Source organism: Crocodylus porosus, unplaced genomic scaffold, assembly GCF_001723895.1.
Source record: "Crocodylus porosus isolate Cpor-Errol unplaced genomic scaffold, CroPor_comp1, whole genome shotgun sequence".
Classification (NCBI taxonomy): Eukaryota; Metazoa; Chordata; order Crocodylia; family Crocodylidae; genus Crocodylus; species Crocodylus porosus.
In genome coordinates this window covers 37675192-37692674 of record NW_017728910.1, presented here as the reverse complement: position 1 = coordinate 37692674, position 17483 = coordinate 37675192, and the positions used below count along the sequence as shown (strand labels likewise).

At 38.7% G+C, this 17483-nt stretch overlaps 1 protein-coding gene across 1 annotated transcript in view; it reads right to left on the bottom strand.

The window, feature by feature from the left end:
* Window positions 1–9471: 9471 nt before the first annotated feature.
* CUL3 (cullin 3) overlaps window positions 9472–17483 on the bottom strand; it is a 92362-nt gene continuing 84350 nt past the window's right edge. Inside the window, exons 14-16 of the mRNA XM_019533059.1 lie at window positions 14732–14918; window positions 11953–12098; window positions 9472–10686 (exon numbers count right to left, since the gene is read on the bottom strand). Of these exons, the coding sequence (XP_019388604.1) occupies window positions 10555–10686; window positions 11953–12098; window positions 14732–14918 (465 nt within the window). The 3' untranslated portion in view covers window positions 9472–10554. The remainder of the gene's footprint in view (window positions 10687–11952; window positions 12099–14731; window positions 14919–17483) is intronic.

The window sequence follows — 17483 nt, the reverse complement described above, 5'->3', positions numbered from 1 at the left end:
GCAAGCCCGGTCCCGGTCCCGGTCCCGCTCCCCCCGGGCGGCTCCGGGGCAGGCGGGCAGCACCGGCCGAGCACCCCGGGGAGGGAGCGGGCTCCGCCCGGGTTTTCCCACCGCCCGACTCGTCCTCCTCCGGACACGGCCGACCAATACGACTTCCTCCTTTCCACCACCAAGGCGAGGCCGTGCCATCACCCCGTCTTCTTAACAGCTCTCCCAAGCAAGCTGCTTTTCAGCCCCAGCCCGGGTCATGGTCCGCACAGCACAGGGCTGCGCTTGCTTTTAGGTAAGGATTAACCACCGCTATCATACAGTGATCTGCAGCCTATGATCCCTGCTCAAAGGAAACGTATAATTAAACCCTTGCACCGACTAGGTATGGGAAGAATTATGGCTTCAAAGCTACATACACGGACATTTCCTCACAGCCAAGCTTCTTCCCGTAGACTCTCTCATCCCAGGACTTCCCAAGGATCCCTAGTAAAAGTCTTTGCGCTTCCAAATCCTTGGCCCTAATCCAGTTGATGCAAGCACTAGAGACCACCATTGCAAGCAACCAAAGGGAAACAAGGCATTTTGCACCAGCTGCTGTCCCTCTGCTACCTTCTCAGCATGAGGCCTAGATCTTGTATTTTGTCTGGACTATCCAAACTGAGCATAGTGCTGATAGGAAAAAGTCTGTGATGCAGTGGACCCAGCCCAGGACCAGGCTTCATGGACTCCTAAGTTCTAATTTTAGTTCTGCTACTAACCTCCTGCACTTAACATCACCTCTGCTTCTTGAATTGCAAATTAAAGACGATCCTTATTCTGTCACATGACATGATTAATAATAGAACAGTAGTTGGAAAAGCAGCAAATTTAGTTTTTAACAACAGATTAAATTATTTCCAATTATACCTGTACACCCAGCAGCACCAGCTGTGTGGGCCAGGTTCAAGAATGCTGCTCAGCACTGTGACCCAATATAGTTGCTATTTGTAGAACAGCAACTACATTGGGTGTCACTGTCATCCCAATGTAGAATGCACCTGTCATTGCTTCAAATTTCACTGAGACTTGATAAAAAAAAGTTGAAGTGCTCAACCCTAAAGTACCAAGGACATATTTGCACAGATAGGTACTAATTTATTGCTTAGGACTTGAAAGAATCTCCAACAGGGAAGTGTGGGTAAAGGATAAATATATGATTAGGGTAAATCTGTAGATGGAATCCAGGGGGACTATGCTAGAAGTTTTGGTGCTAGCTCTCTCAGAATTTATAATCCCCATGTCCCAATACTTATTTCTTAACTGTGAAACATTCAACTTTAACATTGTTTTAAGTCTTACTCCCAGTAATGATTATAAGAGCTCCTCCTCCCCCCTCGACCCCTGCTCTCACACTGTAGTCACCTCACCATTGGAATTCCTCTCTCCTTGTCTTGACCATGGACATATAATTATTAGTGACACTGAAAATAATTCCAATTGCAAATGGTTTTAAAATTTTTTGCCCTATGGTGGGGTTTAAAGCCATCTGTGTTGATGCATCAATGCAAAAAGCATAGTGTAGATGTGCTGTGCCAGCAAAGACCTGTCTTCAACTAGCATGGCTTGTCTTGGCTTTAGATTTGAATAGGATGCCTGTTGGTGAGTTATGGGTTACATTGGCATGGCACATCAGTACACGGGTCATTATATACAACCCTACTGTAGACAAACAAACATGCTCAGAGCTCTGTGCTCCATCTGAGTATAATGCCTATGGAGGCAAAGGCTGCCTGGGGAGAAACCATAGGCCAGAGTGATTTCTTGTACAAGTAGGTCTAAGACAAAATACTTGTACTCTGGAGAAAGGAAAACAAAGGAAAACCTCCAGCCACCCATGAGATTTCTGATCTGCACTTTGTCTCAGGTTGGCTTCTCATTTCTTACTAAAAGCTTGGAAAAAGCTCCAGGGGATTGGATCATGAAGGAAAATTGGAGTCAGATGTATTCAAAGGCTTTATAAGTGGCTGTGTGTTAACAGTGGCTGAAGTAGATCATTGAATAAAAGGGAAGCTCAGAAGTCTTGGGGGCAGATGCCAAAAAGGGCTAGAGTTTAAACAACTACCTATATAAAATTTAGAATACACTTTTCTGTATCTCCTCCCCCACCCTTTCCTTCCGATAATATACTCTGCTTCAAAATGTCATATATATGAATGATTATTCTTACTCCTTCTTATTCCTCTTAAGACATGGAGCACCACTAGGAAACATATTTCCCTTCCTGGGGAAAAATGCCAAAGCTTTTCACTCCCTTTCCCTGTGACAGTGGGATATTTGTGCACTTAAGTGCACCCAGACGCTTGGTTCACTTCTTCTGTGAAGAAGTTATCAGTTCTGCCCTGCAACTCTGAGTCTTCCAGACAGGGCAGGATATAAATCTAAAAAACAAGCAACCAAAGAAACAAACCTCCCCCTGGAGTCCCTCAGCAGTGCAGGTATATGTCTGAACATGCACTTCATTAACACAGAGCAGTGGGGGGAGTTCTATAGGCCCGTTCAGAGAGCTGAAGCAGGACCTGCTGGCTGATGCACTGGAGTAGGGAAGACGCAAAGGAAGGACTACAAAAAAAATGTAACTGGGTAAAAATTCCCTAGGTAAAAACATATAGTAGTTGGAATTTAGAGCTAGAATGAAGGGTGCAGGATTCAACCTTCTATTGATGTTGCTAATATGTAACATTTAAAACGCATGTTTGACCCCATTCTTGCCTAATAATCTTACCATGTGTATCCACACTGGAGGTCATTATGTCAGCATTGTCTGACAATTACCTTTCACAATGTCTGTTGTCACTCTTTGGGGACTGACATTTTTTCAGGGACATTGAGCCTTACCATGTACCAGTTATATCCTCTTTCTTCCTCAAAACTAGAGAGCACTTTATTCTCCCACTAAAAGACAAACACAACACCCAAATCAACAGAAGACAGATTGTAGTAGGCTTTGCATCAATCGTGCCCTGGATGCACCATCCTGTTGGTTCCCAGCAACACTTCATTCCGATTACCTTAAATGAAACAAATTGGTATTTATAAAACCAAAAAATAATAAAAATGAAAAATTACTAAAAATAATTATCTATACAAATACTACTGAATGGCATTAACTCTTAGTTAATCTGAACTCTAGAATGGCATTAACACTTAGTTACAAATAAAAAAATTAACAGATTACATGAATCACAAATCTGGAAATTTTAAGAAAATATAAAAATTGCTGAGTTTGGCTGGTGTTTTTGAAAGGAATTGAGAAGTGTTAATGAAAGGCATTGATACCAGCTACAGACAACTAAGAAATGTACGTTGTTTTATTATTAGGCATATCGGTAACGTTTAATGATGTAACTTGATGTAGTTTATGTATAGCTCTGCTGTAACTGCAAAATAATGCCAAGATCCTTAACCAAAATGCTATTCACTTTCAAAACATGTTAGTGTGAAATATATTTAGAGGCATAGAGAGAAGAGGGAGCAGCTTTAGGGCAACTGGCTGCCATCCATGTGGAAGTCTTAGTTAATGGTGAGGAAGAGTTAAGAGGGACTCCCCTTTTAAGGTTCAATTTTCATTTGCACGCTGCAGAATTGTAATGCCATCTTAACAGTAACTACTTGCTACTTCTGAGAGTCCTATTAACTGTTTCACTAGATTCTTCCTTACATGAGTCATGTAGAAATCATGACTCACCATCCATTATCATCTGCTGACAATACGATCATAATACTGTGATGAGAGGGTGGGTTTTTGTCATTTAAACCATCTCTAATTTCACATTAAATAGCGTAGAATAAATTTTTAAATGTGCCAAAAATATGTGCCTTCCCTACATGATAATATATCAATCACTATCAACAGACTGCTTCTTTAGTATTACCAAGAAAAATTCTGCCGATTTGTATACAAAATGGAAAGTAGTATATTCTGGTGTATGAAAATGGAGGTCAGGTAGATGATTGCTACAGGTGCATTAAAAGCATAAAAGAGGAAATACCAAGCCTAGCAAGCAACCTGTGTTACCAAACTTGTGCAATTTACACAGACTAGTTTTCTTATGGATGACAAAATTAGTATCCTAACAGAACATTGTTTTTAGAATAAAGGAGTCTCAATTTTTTCAAGTGTGCCCACTAAGTCATTTGGGAGTGTGGGTGGGATGGGGGAGTGGACCCCTGGGCACTGAACAGAAAGACACGAAGTATGAAAAGACATAGCTTTCACATGTATTTGACATAGTTCAAGTAATACAGTGAATTGCACACCTAAAGTGAGAGACATAAAGCTGTCTCTGACCATTTATAACCACTCAGAAGTATGCGTTGCATAATAAATTAATAAAGGGGAGGAATAAAATATATTGATTTACAAACAACCCTGGTTTTAAACCATACCTTTTTAGTAAACTTACCGGTCAGGAGACCAGGACTCAGGTGGTACAACTTGGCAGATGGCAAGACCAGACAGCCCAAAGGCATATTAATTCAGCACCTCATTTAAATAGTCTCCGCCCAGCAGTGGGATTGTTCACAAAAAATTATCACTGATAAATTACGCATATTTACTTCCTGTTTTGTGGCAGTGCCAAGCCCATGCAACCCATATTCCCTTCAGAACTGTACGTGCTCCGTGCCTGAAATGGGGCACTTGGGATCAGATCGCATTCCACCTACTAGGCCTCTGTGGCTACAAACTGATGTTGCATATAAACCATTTTATGTGTTTTCCTGGGATAAGAAGTAAATAATAGTTCATCTCAAGATATTGCATAGTAAATGCAAACAGTTACCCTGGGATTGCATCACTGAATCAATGACAATAGTAGCAGCGCATTCAGCCACTTACTAAAAACCCTGATTAAAAGGGTAATCAACATGTGCACAAGCCTATCTTGGGACATTTCTGTTCTTAGACAATCACAGGCACAATCTGTCCAGAGACAAATGCAACATCTGCTCCTACTCTAAGTCTGATTCTATTCTACCTTCTTGCCCAAATCCCTGAAAACCTAACTCATTAGGTGACTGGTTTCTCCTGTGTCATTTCTGAGTTTTAAAGCTAAAATGGTGTGTTACAAAAGTACATGTATTAACAATTTTTCAGGGACTTGAGCTGCATGGAACAGGATTGAGCCTAGACATTTCACATGCCTTAGTGCAATCAGACACCAGTACATGGAATAGGATCTGCCCCTACTTTTAAAATCCCACTCAGTAACAGTCTTCTCTTGATTCTTCATCTTTTATTGCTTCTAGATGAATTACCTTCAGGTTTAGTCAACTCACTGTGACCATTTTTCACAACTGTCATGACTCTCAGTTCTAAATCTGAGCCATTTATGCTTAACATGAAAGCAGCAGCTTCAGACAACATACAATTTTTCTGTACTTTCTGAAGACAGCCTGCTATGGTTTTCAAAGTATTTGAAGGCAGACCACCTTCAGTGTGGATGGGCAGGTTTCAATAGGGGGGCACTGAATTGTTCCTTTAACTTTGTAGTCAAAAAAGCCGGGCAGGAGGAAAGCTAATGGAAATCTTAACAGCCCAGTTTTTGTTTTTTCGTAAGTGTGACATTTTCTGCAAATTTTGTACTACTACACAAAACTGTAGGACAAATGGCAGATTCTGTTAAATTGGAATGTTTACAGTATCTGGTATCTATTTAAGCTTATAACAAACACAATCCTGCTGCAGTAATTTAATTAGTTCCACTGGGAATTTCTTCTAAATTGGGCTTTTAGAATTGGCAATATAGTTTGTTGGTATCATCTCCCCATGCCATCATGTGTGGACTCTATGTACAACTTGAAATTTAAAGAAACAGAACTTAAAATCTCTAATAAGGCACTTTGGTTGTAGCTCTGTTGGTCTAAGGACATAGGCAGGCAAAGTTCTTTGAGTACATGTGATACCTTTTATTAGACCAACTGAGTAGTTGGGAAAAAGTTCTTAGCAAGCTTTCAGGTGCAGTCACCCTTTTTCAGGCACAGGAAGTCTTCAGGAGTCTCAGAACAGCAGAGACTTTCCATGTCTGAAGAAGGGTGACTGTACCCAAAAGCTTGCTAAGAACTTTTTCCAAATACTCAGTTGGTCTAATAAAGGATATCACATGTACTCAAAGAATCTTCCCTGTGTAATAAGGCACTGCATTGTTGAGTAGAAATGGTTGGAAGATTTCCACCAAAACATTTTTTACTAGAAAAATGAGAACTGGTCAAAGTGTAACAGGTCACATGACCTGTCCATGATTCTGAAAGATCCTACTCTGACTTGAAAGTAGCCTCGAAAGTGAAGTTACTTTGTTAGCTTATCTCACATTGCTTTAAACAGATCACCGGAACACAACCCTCTCTCTGCAGAGCTTGCTTAACCAGTTAGACTGAGACCAAGTGTATCCACAAAACATAATTAGATTGCATCAGCTGTCTGGGGTGGCTAAACTGTCAGCCACTGAATTCTCCACTTACCATAAGCTGACATTATTTGGCTGTTTTAATCACAGCCATTTATTATACTGTGGTGTTTTGCACCTATCAGCTGCTCTAACTTTAAAAAATGTGTATTTTTAATTCTCACATTAACTTTCCCTCGATCATATTATAGGCACAGTCAGGGTACAAGCAAATTTGGTACTCTCTTTTATTGGACTAACTTTATTGTTGGAAAAGATGTTAGAAAACTTTTTAGAATACAAAGTGCAAGGGCCCCAAAGCCTGTCTAATTTCTAACATCTCTCCCAATGATAAATTTGGCCCACTAAAAAGATAAATGATAAATTTGGCCCCCATCAAACAAAATGTTCTTGCATTTTCCGTGGACCATTACGATTGCAGTACTACCACAAAATGTACAGGTGACAAACACGTAACATATAATGTGTTAGGAGGGAAGGCAGAATAACAAGAGCATATCACTTCAGTACACCCACCCTACCATAAATTTAGTTCCAGACTACTCGAAGTCCTGTCGCTAATCTTTACAGCCCACAACAAGGTGGAGCCTAACAATCAGAGCCTCTCCCCTAAAGTTACAGTTAACAGAAACACAGCAGCTGATAGGGCTCAGGATCAAGTTATCAGAAACTGATGATTTATGGTGGCAAGTTCCCACTGTACAACGCACTACAACTAGTATGCATCAAGATCCCTGCAGTTCATAAGAAAGTGTTTGGAAAAAAGAACCCTCGGGAAAATGCAACTCCGTTTAGCATTGATACACTTCTTAAATCAAGTGCTCTCAGTCTCTTTACAAACATTATGCTTAACATCTATTCAGAGACGGGAGGATATTCCACCCCCCTTGCCCCCCCATAGATTTACTATATAAAGCACACATCAAATAGAAATCAAAGCTGGAAATAAATCCAAATCTCTAACCACGAAATTGTACTGCTAAAAACAATAAAATATACATTTTGTACAGTTTAAAACTGAAACTCAAGGCAAAAAAAATCCAGTGTGGTTATGGCAGTAGCAGGACATAACTGAGCTTGGGAAAGGCAAGCTTTCAGAGAAAGATAGATGTGCTATTTAATGACATAACCTCTTCTTAGTCTTTCTTTGTATGATATACTTGTGGGATGGCAATTTTGCAGCCTGTCTGAAAGTCTGCCCATGTCTCTTCTGATATTTATGAATTCAGAAGCCTAATATTAAGGCACCACTGACTTAAATTTCTTTCCCTTCAGATACTTGAAAAGAACAGTTCAGTATTGTACTTGGCTTTTCAACCTCACTGCTTTCGATTAACACATACAAAAAGGGTTAGGAAACTAAGTAGTACTGTTCATAACGTTTAATGAAGTTCATATTCTCTCCATTGTTATGAAAGTTGCAGAGTCACTATAGATTCTGTTTTTAAAGATTCCTGCAGGTATTCTGGGAGCTCATATTAAGAAAGATCAGAAATGATGCCACATGAGATTATCACAGCTTGTACAGGAAATGTCAATATTATGCACATATATTCTTAAAAAACCCCCCCAACCAAACTCACCTTAAAGGGAAATGTAGCAATCTATTTCTGCTGCTTGTTTGATTTCAGTTTGGATAGTCCCCTCTTTCTATCCTCTGCTTTATGATCTCATATTTCATGTTTAGGAACAAGATTTTTTTGAAGACACTTAAACAATTTTGGAAGTCCCTTCCCAAATAATTAAAATGTTAAATATACTAATAATTTACAATTGAAAATTATATTCTATTAGCGTTTGCTTAAAAAGGCTTAAATCACTAATAAAACTATTAGCAATAACTTTACAAAACTGTTAACATAAAAAGTTAAGTGTGAACTAAAAAAAACCTATAGCATTGTAGATTAAATCCTATGTTCATCTAAACAGTGGTAAAGCACCCACTAACTGAGGAAGTCATTTGTCAATGATAAATTTACATTTCTCGGTTTTCAGTACTTTAGCATAATGCTAATGCTGTTTAAAAATGGTTCGGGTATCTGAAAAGAAGAAACCCCCATGCACCTTTGTAGAAAGTGCTATGTGCCCCAGAAAACATGGGATACTATACATACTGCAGAAGATTTTTAAATGTCTTTTATGAGCCAAGCAGCATCTGAGAGGTACTCAAACAGTTCCAGCATACCATCTTATTTAGAACATGTACTAGGTTAAAAAAAAAAAATCAACATTTGTAACATTATTAAAAATACATACCTTAGTCATTTAAAATTCTTATATATACTCCACACGTGCACAGGTATTTTAGTAACTGACAGCAAACAGGCTTTACAGATGGACTGCTTATTATAGCTACACACAAGGAAACATTTGAATGTACAAGCTTTTTTTGTTTCCCCCAGTCCGATCAAATTCTTCTCTTTCATGGTGTAAAAAGAAACGCACTCCTTTTGCCTTGGAATAAATTGTATAAACAGTAAAACATCTGAAATAAAGCATTATTCTTTCTCTTTATAATACTCAAATGCCAGTCAGGCTCTGTATACTTGTTGACCAGAATAAATTTAAAATTCTGTGATGTTGTGACATCTTTGTCCACACTGAAAATAAATTGCTCTATTTGCCACATACCTAAAGAGATTCATTTGCCTGGTACGGTTACCTAACAAATACACTATGAGTATGCTAATGATCCATGACCTTTTTTCCTCTTTATTCTAAGCTGAAGTCAATACTATGAGCAGCCTCTCCCAAATACCTTTTTAAATCTCCAATTTAAAAAAATACAATTAAGGATAACAGTGCTTTGATGTAAAAAGAAGAAAGCATGGTCTATGGCAAAAGTTACGTGAAATAAATTTGTAATGCCAAAAACATAGCTAAAACCAAAATATTAATCTTACACACATCTTCAGAGTAAAAACTCTGATTTACCTAAGAATAACAATTACAGTGAATTGCAACTTGGAAATAGATTGTTGAACCATACTAGCAGTTAAGTGAAAAAAGTTGTTCTATAAGAACTGAAGATTTCATGAAGATTAAAGTAACAATATTTATTGCATTTTTAGATTTAATTTTAAAACAATTAATAGTGCACAATGGCTTCATTTTAATTTCCTGAAATAGGTACGTATGGTGGAAAATCCTCTGGCCATAACCCCCTCTATGACATATAAACAAAGTACTGTCTGGTGCGTTTCCCCAGGGGACAGTATTTATGTCCAATAAATTGCCGTCCCTGTACTCTAACACACTTAGTTGTTTGTGTACACTAAATCCATTTATTTTAAATTTGTTTTGTCTACATTAAGTGAAATAAAAACATCGCCCTGTACAATCCACTATCAGCAGTGAGTACAACAGCAAAAATTATTATACAGTTTATACACACTAAAATCTTTCCTTTTCTTTTTCCTATAAAGAAACCAGAACAAACCTAATCAATATAGAACTTATTTTAGAAGAATTCAAATTACAGAAGGGAAAGCCAAAGTTATTACTGTCTTTACTGAGCCCCAAAAGGTTCCTGATCGTATTGCTGGAACAATAGTGAGTGCAGCCGGAAGAGTGAAGCATGCTAAAATTGTATTCCCGGGTCTTTATAAGATTACCAAATATTTAAATTAACATGGCTAGTTAAAGAAATGTCTGAAGCAGAGCAATATACCTGGGAATTCTGTCTTACCAGTTGTGGGCTTTTTAAAACCCAATTTATACAATGCGCGAGGTGCTAAGCAACACTACAGAAACACATTTACATCAACACTGAAGATCTGGGGAAATGAAATTCCAACAATTTATTTTTTAATGAGCTGTATTTTCTAAATTTGTTTTTATTTTTCTGTTTTCATACAATATTGAAAACAAACGCGGCACATTCACATTTTCCCGAGGAATTGTAAGGATGATCTCTACAGGGATAACGTTGAAAAGCCTGAAGCTCAATCAACTGATGTTGAAAACTCTCAAAAGGAGTAAAAGGCTTGATCTGAATGGTCTAGAACATGTATTGTAATTTAATAGAAGAGATGGTCGTCTTAATATTAATGATTTAAAAGAACTTCCCAGTTCATGCGAAGAATATAGTCCAAGAATAAATCAAATTTTTGAACGCATTTTATGCTACGTAAGTGTATACTTTGCGATCCTCAGGTGTTCGTGCCAAATATTCTCTCTCAATAAGTCCTTCAATACGTTTTTTAATAACAACTGGACTTGGTAAGAATCGGGCTTTCAGTTGCTGAGTTACCTAGAATATAAAAACAAGATTATGTAATGTGGAATTTCAGGTCACATTAAATGATTAGGCAACACAACAAACATATACCAAAACAGTCATGGAAACAGCTTTTAAAAATACATGTAGTCATCTGCACACTAAGGGTGCCTCTCCATGTGTGGTATGTGGTGCACAGACCCATCTTCAGCGCTACACTGCACATGCAGGAGATCCCAGGGTTAAAAAACTCCAAGTCATAAAGTGTGGCGATGCATGTGGTGGCAGCACATGCCAACGCAAACCGGAGCCTAGCGGCTGGAGCCAAACTGCCAGCCAGGCTTCTTGTTGCAGAAGCATTGTGGCTGCAGCTCCCAGATGCCCCCAGGATCCCAGGTAAGGCTGATGGAGCCAGCACATTTGGTAGCCACTGAGGTCACCTGCCATGCAACAGGAGCACAAGGTGTGCTGCTATTACCTGTTCCTGCTCATCTGGATGCATCCTACAATTTTTAACTTGCTTAATACTGAAGCTTGTAACAGAAATAGGTTTGGACCAAGCCAAAATAAATTAGTATCTTTATTCCTGTACGACTGATACATCACATCCAATATTTTGCCTGCACTAACAGTCACTGGCTCAGACAGAGAGAAAATCTGATAATGCATCGGGACAATTAAGGAATGATACATATAGAGGAAAACATTTTTCCCTGCACCAACACCAATCAACTTGGATTCTGAAGTATATGACACTGGTGCAAACACAATCTATGTGCTAAGTTTTCTTATAATAAAATGTGAATTTTACTATAAAAATAAGCAAAGTTTTGTTCTCTGGAGTACTGCCTGGTCTGAGAATTCTCCACCATCTAACCACTGTGGTTACGATGGGCTGGAAAATGTCTGCTGTTCCTAAAAAAACCAAAAAGCAAAGTTTCACATTTCAAACTAAAAAGCGCAAGACTCTTCCCATACTGAATATCCACTCTTTGTTTAGCAATGACTGCAACGCAGGATATTGATCTTTAGTGTTCAATACATTACTTTGCAATAAAACTTCAATTTAAGAAACTGTTTACATCATCTCCTTTAGTGCCTGTAATTAACAGATTCCCTCTCACCCATCTGGGGTGTTTCAGATTTCTTTTAAAACTAGGTTTTCGAAAGAAATAAAAAGTGTCTCAATAACAGTACTACTGTGGGTCCTAATCACCGATAGGGCTCTGTAACACTGTAGAACTGGAAGGAGTAATAAACTGTCAGAGAAATCTCTTGTCAACACCAGAGACACATTACCTCTGCTACTAGCACATTATGCTGCATCTTCTTTCTAGATTTCATTATCCGAACTATAGCAGCCTCTATCTCATGTTTTCTGTCATCATCTACTTTCTGCCTTGTTTCTTTTCGTTCTGGATCCGATTCCCCTTGTTTGGCAGCAACTAAAAGAAAAGGTGAAATACCATAGGCAAAGTCAAAATAATGCATTTTAGTACAGTTAACATGCATGAAATCTCATTTGAGTCTCAATGAAGTTAGTTATTTCCTGCTTGCAATGTTTTCAAATATGGTTTTTTAATTAAATGAGGCCACAAGAACTAAGATGCATATAGTAGTCAACACATAGGTATGTTTGCTTGTCAATAGTGAATAGCAACTGACATCTTACTGTAGAAGTTAAACAGTACTAAAAAGCCTACTTGCAGAACTCTGGCTACTGCGCACAATTTTGCTCACTAAAATGACACTGATTTTGCCAAATCAATTGTTGGCTAAGGATTATACATGAAGTTTTCTGAAATTAAAGATACTTTTCCATTTCTTTCAACAAATTAGATTGCTGGACCAGCACACAGCAAACCTTAGGAGCACGGTGCCCTCCCCATTTTCCTGAAAGGATTGAGTGGGGATGCAGGGTCCAGGACCTAGGGATGCCTTCAGCCTGATCCCACTGATTAGGGAGAGGATGGCTGCATCCTAGACCCTTGGGCTGCCCCCATAGCAGATCTCTATGATCAGTTGAGCATCAGGATGTTATGGGTCAGCTCCAACATGACACACATTCAATTTAAGGCATGATATAAATGAGCCAAAAAACAGTTATGCATTGTATATGGAATATCTTTGTGGCGCGTTTGCTATATGACACCATAAACTGCATTCACTGGGTAGCTGGGAATTCACATTTTATGGTGCGATTAAAACTGTAACGACCTAAATATATGTGCCAGGACTAGGCCTGTACGAAGCAGCAAGTATTCGCTTCAGATTTGGCCTATTTGGAGGGACAGCGATTCGATTCAATGATTTGAATCACTGTCCCAATTTGAGTCAGCTGATTCGGATTCTGATATCCGTCCATAGACTATAACAGGGAATCACCAAAATATCTATAACTTTGTCTTTTTTTTTTTTTTTTGCAGTCGGATGAAAACAGCAGGGATGGTAGCCCCTTTTGAGGGTGTAAAGCCTGCCAAGTTTCAAGGAGATGAGTGTAGGGGTATCGATGAACGTGCACATCAAACTCTTGAAAGCGAAACTCAGATCACTTGCGTGTGTGGGGACTGGCCAACAATAGATGTTAATAGAGCAGTCTTCCTCCCGCCCTCCAGCCTTTCCCATATATGCAAGATCACCCCATCTCCTCCCTCTTCTCAGCTTCTGTTTGCTGCAAGCCTTCCAAATCTCCCCAAATTGATTCAGAGGCTTCCAATTCGATTTGGACCTTTTAATGGGTCTCCCAATTCAATTTGGATTCGGAGTTTTGGTCACTGAATCGGGCCGAATTTCCTCTGAATCTTGTCACTTACTGAAGCTTCATACAGCCCTAGCCAGGACCCTAAAATAATTAGCAGCAAGGAAAAGATCAAACAAATCACTTTGCTCTCTTTAACTATAACTCCCTTCTACTTTTATCTGCATTTAATTTTGTCCTTTTTCTGTCATCACTGATTTCTCACTTTTTTCTCCTCACTCTCATTTCCTATAAATATGATTTCAGAACATCTTTTCTTCTTCTGAATAGGTGTGCCTCCTTGCTAAGATCCCTTTCCCCTCTTACTTTCTCGACACAGCCTCCGAGCCTTTATGGCTTTTTGTTAAGAGTGAGCACGCACCATATTTTAACCTTCAGTTTTTTACTAGGGAATGTGAAGATACATTTTCTCAGAGGGATCAAAACTAGCTCTACAGTGCCAGGGTGCTAAGAAACAGAAAAGAACCTAGATTCAGTCACCCCTGAAAAAAATCTGATCAGCTATATAGTAAACTGCTTTTACAACTGATCAGATTTACATTACATTAATGAGTATTTTAAGATCCACAGAGCAAAGAGCAATGAAAAAGGGAATTGCAGGGCAAAAAAACAGATTGATGTTGAACTGGAACAGCTAGGGGCAAATTGTGGCTCATGGTGCCAGCTGGGTTGCAAGCTGCAGCTTGTCTTAGTAAAAGGTTCCCAACCTTTGGTTTAAGATGTCTGCTGCTTTATCCAAAATTATAGTTTTTAGCAAAAAAGGTTAAATGGTTGCAATATTAGAAGCATCTGGCACCAGAAATTACTACTGAAAATGGTCTGTCTATTTTATATACAAAAATCTTTTTAAATGCTGCCACTGGGTGTCCTGAGATAGAAGCTGGAGCTGAGTTAAAGTGTGATAATATCAGGTATTACTATCTTACATTGAAATATCTAAAGCATATTCTATCCAAAGATCTAAATATAGTTGGTGATAATTTTCAACACTTTTGTGAGTTGGGCAAGTGATTTCAACTGATTTCAACTTAGTGAACTCAGATCAACCCACTGCTCAAACCAAGCTTGATTTAAAGCTTTGGTGCTTTAAATTTCTGTTTTTGCTGAAGATGACTGAGCATTTTGAGAACATTCCCAGTTCCCTTAACCATTACTTCCTGCTTTTAAATTCTCATTTTCAGCTACTAGCTTGTGACAGCAGTACATTTTATTGATTATTAATTTCCTCTGGCTGGGATAAAGTGTTAAGCTTGCAAAGTAAAATCTCAATATGTTTCACATCTTAATTTATAAAGTATCAGCAACTAAAACATCACTTACCCGTTTGAATCTTGACTCTGTGCAGTTTTGATGTGAACTGATCATTCACTGTAAATATATGACCATTTTCTATTTCTTTCGATTTAGGCTCTTTTGTAAGAACTCGTTGTGTTGGCTTGCCACATGCAAGGGACTGTAGGGCTCTAACAAGCTCTCTTTCAGGGATATCAGTTTCTTGTTGAATTTCCTAAAAGAAAACCATGACATCATAATTAGTTTATGATTAATATCAGAACAGGTTAGGTACTGTACTTTGCAAAAGACAGAATTGACTGTACAAAAAGTTAATCCTTTGCCCTCAAAACAGTTTACTGGTGTTTATAATCTTTAGAACACTGACAAATTAGACTTGTCACCAAATGAGTTAACAAGTACTGTGTAAAATGGTTAAAGATTGATAAATTTGGTTTTAAGGAAGTGGGCTTCTTGAAGTATAATTTTAAGAAAACAATCGTCAACCCAGTAAAACCAGCTGAATGAATAATTAGGTCTCCTAAGCATATTAAATGATAAATGAACATTTATCTCCTGAGAAAGTGGACTATCGCCTTTCACCTATCTCCAACATTAGCTGGAGTGAAACCTGAGCTCCAAAGGAACTTCTATCATCACTTCAGTGGAAAGTATATATAGTCCATGCATCAATGAAATTCCTGACAGAGGCCTATGCAAATATCTTACTAAGCCAGCAGAAGCAGTACTTTAATATGAAAAACTCATAGTCCTACAGGTATTATTAAAGTCTATCTTGAATCTGAAACTATATTTTTCAAAAGCAAATTCTCATGGCTCTGCAGAGTATACACCTCTAACAGAGTACACAACTATACAAGATTAGTTTAGTTTCTGTCCCTCTCCACTTTCAAACAAAACCAATTCAGTTTTGTTCACCTTGACTCAAACAAGACATGAAATCTGAAGGATTTGACAAGAGGATGACAAGAGTAACAGTGTAAAACTTGTAACACTACCACACAGAGGGCATGCCAACCTTGTTGGAAGGCATACCACAGATTAGCCTCAAACCACTCAGCACACCACTCTGACCTGCTTTTTCTGTCCAGTCTACTGTTGTGCTTTTTGCTCTAATTCTAGTGTTCCCTACCTGAACTGATGCTCAGCTTTCTGCTCTATCTGCTGCTGTGCAGTCTGCCCCCTCCCTGATCTGCCACATGCCACACACAAAGGCTGCCTATACTACTTGTGGCATGAATGCTGCAGGCTGGCCACCCCTAGCATAAAGAATTGGAAGGCCCACTTTTCAAGATGTGTAATCAACTTGTCTGTCAAGTCACTCAAACTTTCATGTACTTTTGTAGTTACAGAGCTTCTCAAGCAGATAATTTGCTACGCAAGACATAAGATACAGTATGCTAGTTTTAACACACTTACATAGTTGGATGCACGTTTAGAAGGTTATTGTCTCTAAGAACTCAATAGAGAGCCATGTGGAAGCTCAGTCATCAATCCTCATTTTCCAGTTAACTGACCATAATAATACAGAAGATGTTGAAATATTTCTAAACTTTTGCAAAATGCTTCAGGACTTTACTAGCAGTTAGTACTTCCTCAAGTTTAACCAGTAAGCTGAAGACCCTTATATCCATAGTTAAAGATGGCTGTATTCAAATTCTCTTCTTTTTTATTCCATGAGAAAAGACTATTTCATACTTCTGTCTGTACAGTATTCTTAGATGGCACCATCAGCAGATAGGAATTAAAGTAGTTCCAAATTTTAATTTTGTATTCAGTTCCCAGACGCTATGATGATGGGCACTTTACTAAGATGGATTCCAAGTGCAGTGCTAAATTCTGTCCCCATGCAACCCAATTCCACATAACCATTCTAATGGTGGACAAGTGAGAATAGTTAGTTTTTCAGTTCTCACATAAGTATGAAATAACTCTCTGAATATTTAAAAGGAATAAAGTTTTAAAGAAATATGGTGCCATATTTAGACTTTTTTCAAAGCAGAACTATACTTTAAAGTTTTATTAATTCATGTAACAAGCTTTTTGTGTACTTAATGTTTATAATACAAAGCATAAAGGAAATGCAATACCCTTGGGTTGATTATCCATTATTAACAATGAAGACAATAAAATTAGTGTTGTTTAGTAGTACTGGCCAACATATCGTCTTCAAATTTTATTTCTGCTATTCATTATGACACATATGGCACTCAGTGCTGAGCCTTCATGAACCCTGCAGTGCTAAGATTTGCCAGAACAAATTAGACATTTAAAGTTCCTTGCTTTTCAGCTTAAAGGCTAACATTAATACATGGGCTACAGGCAGGAGTTACACAAACTGGTTTAAATGATCAGAAATGGGCTTAAACCTGTAACAGAACAGAAGCCCAGTGCACGCAGACCAGTTTCAAAATGGCTGAAACTCGTTTAAGATAAACCTGGTTAAATGTAGATTAGATTTAACTGATTTGGGTCAAACTGGTTTATGAAACTTCTGTCCCAGACCCCTTCCTGGTTCAAGTTAAATCACACTCCCCAGCATCCCAGCATTTTGCAGCCATGGGCTGGTCTGTGCTGTCTGCTCCAGAGAGCAGGGGTGGCCCCACCCCTCAGCTCCCTAGCTGGAGCAGCGAGGGCTGGCTGATAAGAGATGGGGAGGGGGAGCCAAGCCCAGCTGGGAATGCAGCCCAGTCTGAAGGGGGGGGGGGCAGGAATGCCCCCTCCAGGCAAACCCCAGATGAGGTCTTGGGCCAGGGAGGGGGGTTACAGACCCCTTTCC